The 9,999-nt window shown below is 43.2% G+C and overlaps 1 protein-coding gene across 1 annotated transcript in view; it reads right to left on the reverse strand.

Moving 5' to 3' along the window:
• NOC2L (nucleolar complex associated 2 homolog (S. cerevisiae)) overlaps positions 1 to 9,202 on the reverse strand; it is a gene marked incomplete at its 5' end in the record, with an annotated part of 51,900 nt that extends 42,698 nt beyond the window's left edge. Inside the window, 7 exons of the mRNA XM_009577797.1 lie at positions 464 to 577; positions 2,378 to 2,488; positions 4,488 to 4,566; positions 6,252 to 6,342; positions 7,591 to 7,711; positions 8,372 to 8,479; positions 9,034 to 9,202. Of these exons, the coding sequence (XP_009576092.1) occupies positions 464 to 577; positions 2,378 to 2,488; positions 4,488 to 4,566; positions 6,252 to 6,342; positions 7,591 to 7,711; positions 8,372 to 8,479; positions 9,034 to 9,202 (793 nt within the window). The remainder of the gene's footprint in view (positions 1 to 463; positions 578 to 2,377; positions 2,489 to 4,487; positions 4,567 to 6,251; positions 6,343 to 7,590; positions 7,712 to 8,371; positions 8,480 to 9,033) is intronic.
• Positions 9,203 to 9,999: the final 797 nt, after the last annotated feature.

Consider the following 9,999-nt stretch of genomic DNA (forward strand, 5'->3'; position numbering starts at 1 on the left):
CCTGCCATTGCTTCTCTGCAAGAAGAGAGAACTGTGGATGGCTTTGAGCCATACATGCTTATGGTTGGCCACAGCTCTTTCTGTAACGGTGGTACCTAAGCAAACTACACTTGGGAACCTCAGCTATTAGCTGAAACATCAGAGCAGCTCAGTAGCACCGAGTAGTGTGTCAGCACTTGAGGAAAGCCCTCAAAAATTCGGAAGATGTGTATTCATGCAGTAGACAGATGAGTACCTGAGGCCTTCCCTGCTAAGACCCTGCGTGCCTCCAGCAGGAAGGGCAGTAGTAGGAAGCAGGATATCACTCTGACCTAACAGAATTTCTTCCCTGTTTAATTTTCTGGAGATAGCCAGCATCACCTCCAGCACCTGCCCTACCTAATAGGCTGCAGCTCACACTCTTAGGTCTTCGCATATAACATGAGAAAGAAAAGCTACAGAGTACAGCAAGTACCAGCCTTACCTTGAGCAGGGGACTTAGGTACACCTCTTTCTTGTAGCGGCAGATTTTGTTCAGCACAAGGAAGGCCAGTACTCTCACTGTTTCCTCACCTGTGCTCCACAAATTAATTGCTTGCTGGAATGGAAAATAAAAAGATACAGATAAGTGAAGGGACAAAGAGCCCTGTCCTGGTTACAGACAGGCCTGAGCTTCCCTGCTTCACACCAAAAAAGCAAACAAGGAGGAAGATGACAGAAAGATGGCAGGCTGTATTGTCACAAAATCAGTCACAGCAGCACTGGCAGCCATTCTGTCCTCATACTCTAGCTGCAAGACCACACAAAAGGCAAGGTTGATGTTTCCACGATCAATAAAGGAAACTGTCCAAAACTAGCATCTCTGAAAAACACATGCACTTTTATTTATGTGCCTAAATACACATTTGAGCTTCTGAGCATAGGCACCAGCTTGTGCATGTGACTCAATCTCCTAGGCTTTGCAAAGCTTCCTCACCATCCCCTAGACAGCAACACCACACTAGATTACACATTTGGCCGATACATCTTCCAGCCCAATAAAAAAAGTAATTTTTATGTCTTACACTGAATTCTGCAGAATACAACTCCACTGCAATTACACTCCAGTTCTCGCCACAAACACCAGTTCTAGTTTCTCAAAGAATGCTATTAAAAATGCATTTGTCTCTGGAGAGGGGACACCAGGGTTTGACTTCTGAATTTATCAATGGTTTTCCCCCTCTTGGCAAATAGGTTGCAATTCCCGAGATACATCTCCTCGTGGTAGTTCTGACTTAATTCCAGTTCTCTGGACATTCACTGTATTAATTCAAATGATAGAGAAGCAGCAGGGTTTGGAGCCAGAGACAGGACCTGTGTAAGGCAGCACTTCTGCTGAGACATATCCTTAGTCACTCTGGTAACGACATGATGATGAGCACACAGTGCATCATAAAAATACCTACACCAGCTGGAGAGGGGTAGGTTAGCCTGCGCAGAGCTCTGGGCTAACAGACAGCCCATCACTGACAGGTAAACTCATTAATCTGAGTTTTACCCATCTCTGCATTGCATAAAGCAATCATATACTGGTCTCTTCCCTCAGCTTCTTGAGAAGCAAATGAATAGATTTTGTTCTTCCCAGGCCTGCCTGCCTGTTCAGAGTATAGATTTACTTGGACATGGCTGGCCCTGTCAGGAAGCATCTGGTACAGCAGGACCACAATCATGGCTGATGTCTCCAAAAACTAGTTACTTATCTCCACTAATGAACTCTAGAGGAAATCAGAAAGATTCCAGCTGCAGGGCTGAAAAACCCTACTCAAAAATCCCTACTGTAGCAGAGAGCACACTGCTACACCTTCAGATATGAGGTGTAACAGCCTCCCATCACTGCATACCAGTCATCTTTATCATCAAAGGGTTCCCAGCCTCATTTAAATGTTGTGTTGCAGCTTTTCATTTAAATGTCACCCTGTTGCCCTCTTCCACTCTTCCACGCCTCCTTTGTTGTTCTTTAGCACTCAGCAGTTGTGACTAAGTTTCTGCAAAAATATTCCACCCCCAGCTCTTGAGAGTGAAATACTATCACAGACATACACAGACTCAGCACACAGGCAGCAATTACTCCATCTGTGATGAGGAAGCAGATAGCTTCCCCAGAACACCTCCGTGTCACTTTGCAAGGGGATTAGCAGTAGCTACACGCAGAGCCACATGCCCACTCACCTCAGTGTGAGCATGCATCATGGCACCTGGAGGGCCTGTAAGAGAAGCAGGAGTCCTTTCCAGGACCGAAAGAAAACGGAAGAGGAGTACAAGAGACTGAACTGTCATGCGATCCAGCCCAAATACCTCATCTGAAGGGGTGAAGAAAGTACCTCAGATCCAAATGACATACAATAGCACATCACCTTACCTTGAGAAGTGCACGGCACTGCTTTGGAAAGGACAAGTAATAAGGCACTATGGAACTGACATGCTGAAGGACTGCTACACCGACTGAGGCTTCTGTTAAACAAGACAGGAGCTATGGGGGGAAAAACAAAACATGATCCCATTTAGTGTGTAGTCCTCATCACCTCTTCCTTTACCATTAAGCATCTGTATTTTGCTGTTTCCAAGTATTTCTGTGTTACCAAAGGACTGCAAGAGCAGCATTCCCTAGAAAGCAGCTCAAACAAAGCCCCAAAAGTTGTATCAGGAAAGGAGCAGACACACAGCGGGTTAAATAACTCCCCTGAAAGTACATCATCCTGGAAAATGTGAGCTCAGGCTACTGGACTTGGATGGCTAATGGCACGTGAGCTCACCACATAAAACCTCATTTGTGTATACTGCAAAAGCTATGTCTATATACAGTTTAAGACATCTTACAGACGGCATGACACCAATGCCTCTGTCATCTCACTACAAATGGTCAAAGCACAATGAAGGCACCCTCAGTCTACACAAGGCTTGGAAACAGACCATCTGAGCTATCTGATGACTTACTGGATTTCACTAGGACTTCTTTAATGGGAAGCTGGAATACTATTGGGTATCAAGAGGTTAACTCTAGCTCAAGGAAAATATTAGACAAACTATTTAAGGAACAACAACTTGGTATTTCCAGGTTGTTCAGCCCAGTTCACCTGGAGCCAAACCTAGAGACCTTTGCAGTTTCTAATTTGAAGACAACGGTAAGCTCAAAGTCACTTCAATCTGAGAGAGGTTCTGCCTGACGCAGTGCCCCCTCTTGCCTGCGATCCCAGTTGCTGGAAGCAGATGCATTTTTTCTACTTTTAACTTTCCTCCTCATTCTCCTCCTTGCACTGCAAAGATTCTGGATGGAGCAAATCTCCTTTGCAAAGTCCCTCACACCCCAAAACGAAAGGAGAAGATATTGTTCAGAAACTACTATGCCAGAAAAACACTGTAGTGAAGCCTGGGACTGAGGGCACTCAGTACAGGACGAGAGATTACTTCAGTGGGACTGCATTGCCAGCTTTTCCTTTTCTACTGCAATCTTTAGTTCTGCTGCTGGCGAGAGGCACCACGATTTAAGAAAAAAAGCTCTACTGATCAAAATGCTCTTTCTGCTAAGTCATTCTGCCAGCTTACAGCTAAAAGACATCAGCACTTTCTTTTTCTTTCCTTATATCCCCTTCCCTCAGCTTCTGAAGAATGAATATTTCAGTGTTGTTCTTTTGTTTTTAATATTCCAAATTTGGGGCTGCATGATGAAGCAATCTCAAAAAAAATTAACTGGGGGCAGGAATTTCCTTCAGAAGTAATCCATTAATTGCCTCTGAAACACCAGACATCAGCAACTTCGGATGGATGGGATATCCTAGTGGGATGGACCATAATCATACTTGGAGATGTCGTATGTGAGGAGCAGAGGTTGTCAACATAATATCTTCTTAGTATTTACTGCAAGAAGTAGCAAGATCATAGCGCCAAAAATTGAATTAAAGATGCAGAATGCAGGAGCATAGCACTGCAAACTACTTTAAAGCCCACTAAATATTAATTTGTCAGACAAATTAAGACAGAAAGAACTGCCAGAATGTTAACCCAGCCCTTTGTTACAGGCTACCTATTTTGACCCAACCATCCTACAGACCTCCAAATTGTTAGTTAGACCAAATGCTTCCAAAACAAGACAGGGAACTGGGTGGACACACAAATCTGATGCCCAAGGCTTTGAGACTCAGCGAGATTGCTTCTGCTCATTGCAGTCTCAGCCAGTAAGTCTTATTTATTCTCCACTACAGAAGGCGGCATAGAAACCAATACCCAAGGTTCCCAGTATTACGATGGCTAGAAAGTCACCCTCAAATTGGAATAACTGTCTTTTCAAAAGGAAAAGCACCTGAGGCTACAGTTACCTGCTTTATTAATTATCATCTTCATTGTTTGCTCACCTTTTAGCAGTGTTGTTTACAGATGCAAAAGCCCATCTGCCTCATTCCAAAATACCCTGAACAAAAGCGCAGCAATGCACAGACTGACCCCAGTAACACAAACACGCTGAAAATTCTTACTTGTATAGTACAGCTGAGGTACACTTTTATGTCCAGTCGCAGCTTGCTCCAAAGTGGGCTGGTGGAAGGGAGGACCAATCTGGAAATGAGCAAGAGTTGGGTTTAGCTTTAAAAAAACCCCACCAAATAAATTAGATTTCAGCAGCACAAAGAACAGTGAGTTCACTTCCTTGATACTGCCAGTGAGTAAAGCCAACTGCTTGCAAAGCAAGAAGTAAAAGAAGTAACAATTTTGTCATGAGTGAAAAGAAGTACCTCTACTCTGTAAAAAGTGCCTGAAGAACAGTATTAGAAAATTCAATTCAAAGAGCTTCCCAGCAGAGTACCCATATCTCTGGAAGTGTGATACAGGAAGCTGTGACAGCCAAAAAGCCTGGTGGAGACCTGAATCTCTCACACCGATGTTATCTTCTAGTCAGGCATTCTGCAACCACTGCCTGAGAACAGAGCAGGCTGGCTTGTAGCAAGAAAGTCTTTTCGGGATCAAACTAGTTGTGAGACATTTGCTCAGTCTCTTCTAAACTTTTGACACTGCACTCAAAGTAGTGCCCCCAGGCCATCCCAAAATTCAGACACGGTCTGTACAAGTCAGGCCTGGGGAGAAAAGAGGCTGGTATTTACACAAAGAACTGGAATTTACTCCTCAGACCAGGCACCACTGTCAAGGCATCTAGAGTTTAGCTTGTCCCTCCCTTCATCTGTGACAAGGAAATTAAAAATAACTGCCACAAAAATTATCCTAGAACTGAAAACACTTCTGAAAGGCATTCAGTTCTCACTCTACCCAACAATGGGAAAAACAGAAGAGCTCAGACTGTGAGGCAAGTAATAAAACTGTGTCCAGGTGAAACTCCAGAGAGCACTGAGGTAAAAAGCTTCTGTGAACATCTAGTAGGAAACAGGCACAGGGGCTAAATAAGCCTGCTCCAGCTTGCAAAACATACTGGGAACTTCACAGCTTGTTTTATGGAACTGGGCTCATAGTCCCCAGCTATGGTATTGGTTCATCCAACGAGAGTTCAGACTGGTACTTACTGAGTTTCCAGCACCTTTTCCAGTTGCTGCTGGGTAAGCCATGCTGATACCTATTCAATTATGGGCCCAGCCTACTCTGAAACTCTTTGAGCACCAACCCATGCAATAGCCAGAGAATTCCCAGCTCCCAGGCAGCAGCTGAGATTTCAAAATTGTCATTCCTCCTCTCTAGTCAAATCAAATTGCATCGGCAAATGCAACACAGAGGTACTGGACCAATGCTGCCATTCTGGAAAAAAATGAATTGCACCATTCTTTGCTTGTTTCCATTCCATCTATGCCTGAACAGTGAACAGCTCAAACTCAGATGATCCAGCACTCAGATCACCAGACTCTAGGGCATAATACAGCTGCTAAAGCCCTGGATTAACTAAAGTCGCATATTTGTGATATTCTCCCTACATATAGGCAGAAGGCTTGGTCCTTTTCTCTGAAAACCAGCTCACAATGCCTTAACGGTGCTCCTGAATGCAAGCATATGCAATTCCAGATCTCTTTCTGTTGAAGTCACATGTCCTCTGCAAATGGCTGGAGTCTAATATGACAGAGGACGCACTTCTGGGGAAGAAAGGAAGAACCTGCCTAAGACGATTGTGAATATAATCAGGCAACTTTGCTAGTGTTTGGCAAGACCTGCCACCTTTTTCCAGCTTCACAGCCAGGTTGCAGTTCTGAAAAACCCCAACCAGCTTTCTCTCACCTGCAGTTCTCAAATCTCCTCAGACTTACTTTAGTTTGTTCTTTGGGGGTTTCAGAAGAAGCAGCTTCTGCAGGCAGCGGAAGAGGTCCCGGACACAGAAGGACACAAGGGCATTGAACACTGGTTAAAAAAAGTCAGTAAAGCATTTGTAAATGATTTTCCACATATTCCTGGTTTCTCTCAGCTAATCTGAAAAGAGCTCTCCAAGGAACTGAAGCCAGTAATTCCCATGGCAGAACTACTGCGTTTCCACAAGCTTGGAGAAAAACATCAGTTTGTCTTACCCTAGAATTTTTTCTCTAAACAGCAAGATTATAACTGACAGCTTTCTGGCACAGGGGCCATTTCTTTGCTCTCTGAGTAAACAATACAAGCACAAAAGCAGTCTGACCCATGACGAGGAGTCTATACTACCATCAACCTCCCCCAAATCATAATGAGAATTAAAGGCACTTTTTTAATAAAAAAAGGGTCACAGAAACGGATATGCGAATTCTATGTAACATCTTACATTAAAGAACGAGATTTTACCAAAAGCAATGAAAGAGATATAAAAAAGCCCTATGCTGGGCAAGAAAGGATTAAGGAGAACATGTGGGTTTAAGTAGTCCCACCCCACAGTGCCAGTTCCAGATGGCACACAATAACAAGCTGATAAAACACCATGAGAAAGTACAAGTAGGCAGGCTGCAGGTCACATCCTCTGAGACACTGACAAAGATGTTTCCTGCTCAGCCATGCTGTTGCAAGTCTAAAACAGGACTGTCCGCAAAACCTGGAGCGTATGCAAAGTGGGGCTAGGCTGGAGAGAGAGGTTGCATCTCATTTGTTCTACAGGCATGATAATCCTGTAAAGAAGATCTAGACATGCAGTACTTGGAGAGGTCCTGGCTAGTGCCAGTCAACTTGACAGTGCAACTGAACTCTGAAAACTCTGAACTGTTATGAGGTTATGGAACACTATTTGGTAAGACGACTTAAGATTAGTTCTAAGAGGGATCAGCAAGAAGCTGCAGCAAAAGTTGTCCAAAAAACATGCACTATAAGCATATAAACAGTACCTAGCTTCAATTTCACTCTAAGAAGTCTGGTGAACGAAGCATGGTACTTTCCTCAGCAGACTGCAAGCCCAGCTGCTCCAGACACGCACACTGAGAGGTACACTTACACACTGGGACACCAGAAGAGATACCACTGCACAGACTCACCATCAGAAAGAAGATAAGCTACTTAAGTGAAATGAAGCTTATGAAAGGGTAAGTTAACTCCTGCCAGTACTTAAGCCCCCCCCGACTCTCTTCCAATAGCTAAACCTTCCCTACCGATGACTTCCCTTCTCTCACAGAAGTAATATGGTGACCAACTCACCTGCAGCATCAGTGACTTGAAACTTGCTGGGATCAGCCCCACCATTATCTCCTTTGGTGGTTGCTACAGATGCTTTAAAGGCTTGAGTGATTTCATGGAAAAGTTTTGGTGTTAGTCTTCTCTGGGGAAAGAAGAAAAAGGATTGCTGAGGAGAAAAAGCAAGCAATGTTCTGAAACTCTGAAGCACTTTACTGGGACAGGAGTATTGGAATTCATTGCAAAAATAGCTCCATCCTATAACATGAAGGAAAAATGTCAAGACAGTGTTAACAAATGCTAGTGGCCTTCACTTGCTTTAAAATGGGCTTCTAGGGCTTTTAATTGGTTGGGGGTTGAAAAGCAATGAATCAGCTGCAAGCAACTATCCAATTTGACCTTTCCCTCCCCCTCTTAGTCAGAAGCAGCAAGCCATTTCATCACTACTCAAAATGTGACTAAAAAAGTTCTTGGAGCTGCCAAAGGCACAATGCTTAGCAAGAGGATGAAAAATCAGAAGTTAACCATTCTGACCTCTTCTGAGCCACACAAGTTTCTCTAGCTTCTCCCTCAGATGGAGTGCAAGTACTCTAATCTTGCATCCCAAGAAAAACTGCAAAGACAAATCACACTGAAGTAACAAGAGCTCTAGGAGTATGACCTTGTATGTAGGACATATATCATCTCTGTAGATTTTTGTGAAAGATGAACAAATCAAAAGTTGGTCTTTTAGAGGCAGCAACACATGTGGAAGAATGTTTAAAGGAGAACACTCAAGTGCCTTGTATTCCAACTCCCTGCTCACCTCTGCAGCTTTTTTCCATTCTTCAACCATTTTCAAGCTCACGGGGATGAAACAAACTCTCTTCCGTTTGACTGTTTCATGTTCTTCTTCATCTTCATCACTTGCTTCCTAGAGAAGTCGGTACCAAGACTGAGAAAAAACTTATACACTTCTTTTCTGGCCCCATTTCTTTTGCTGAGTAACTACTGAAGAGGAAGGCAGGCAGGCAGCAGTGAATTTTATTAATGCTGTTATCAGCACTTGGTGTAAAGCAGTAATGAAATTATGGGTATCACAAATTCCAAAAAAGCTACTTAAGCCCTGCAGCTTTGCTACATAAATACAACGTGCAATAACATAAAATATCAAGGAGAAAGGATATCACTTGAGGCAAAACAAACACTCATTGGGAAAGGAGACACAAAACCAAAGCCACAGAGGAAATACACTCTAAGGCTCTGCTTTCACAATCTTTAACAAACTCCCCATGCTCAGTTCAAATCCACAGCTGACTTCTGGATTACAAGCCTGTACACCTGCAGATGATCTTTGGGGAAGCTCCTCCCCAGCCATCTGTGCCACTATAAGCCCAAATATATTTAGGCCTTGCACTGAAACTCAAATACTTAACATGTAAGTAATTGAAATAATTGATTTCAGCACTCCAAAACAGGGCCTAGTACCTCCAGTGTATCAGGTGGTATGTGCAACCCCTCCTCCTCGTCAGAACTGTCTGAAGCATCAAAATTCAGCAATGTGCGATCGTTTTCCTCCAAAAACTTATAAAATTCAGGATCTTTGTCCTTCAGCCGGGAGAGCTGATCTTTATGTTCAGATGCCTTTCCCTTCTTCCTGGTAGATAAGAATTAACATGTGTTTATTCATTGCTCAAACTTCTGCTGATGCTGTAAGAAAAGCAAGCAACTTCTGGGCACTAAAGCACACCTGGGGCTAATTTGAATAGTGATAGATTTATCAGGGCTGTGGCCACAGTTCTGTAACCCATTTAACACCTGCTCTAGAGGATTTACAAAAGGTTACTTTCATTCAGCACTAAGAAGTCTTGATAGCAAACTATCAGCTTGTATTGGGATACTGATCAGAGGTCATGAAAACATCTTGCAAAACCAAAAAAAATCTGTTTCTCAGAATTACTCTTGCAAGCTTTTTATAAAGAATACTGAAAGCTATACTGCCAGAGAAATGTGACAATGAAAGCTTGGTAAAATCTTATCTGGTGCTAAAGAATTGTTTCGGCTTCTAATGACGATTAGCAGTGCCTAAGAACTACTTCATCATTTTCTATCCGCAGATATTCCAATACCTTTCACTAAAAGCAAATACACACAAAATGAGGAAAACCAAAGTTTGCCAATATACCCTGTAAAAGATTAAAAGCATACACAAAGCTTTTCTCCACTGCAATTACTGAATTGACATAGGTACGACCAAAAACCTGGCTGTCCTGTACCCCGTAACCACACCACAGTCTTGAACACAGCCCTTTCAGGCACCTCTGACCCAGCTTGTCCCAAAACTATGACAAATGCTACAACGAAGCCCCGCGGTTACTTACAAAAGCAGGCCAAAGTAAAAAAAAAAAAAACAACCAACCAAGCAACCAGTGAAGGCTGGGACGTGCTCAGCCT

The sequence above is a fragment of the Fulmarus glacialis genome, unplaced genomic scaffold, assembly GCF_000690835.1.
Source record: "Fulmarus glacialis isolate BGI_N327 unplaced genomic scaffold, ASM69083v1 scaffold4925, whole genome shotgun sequence".
NCBI classification, from domain to species: domain Eukaryota; kingdom Metazoa; phylum Chordata; class Aves; order Procellariiformes; family Procellariidae; genus Fulmarus; species Fulmarus glacialis.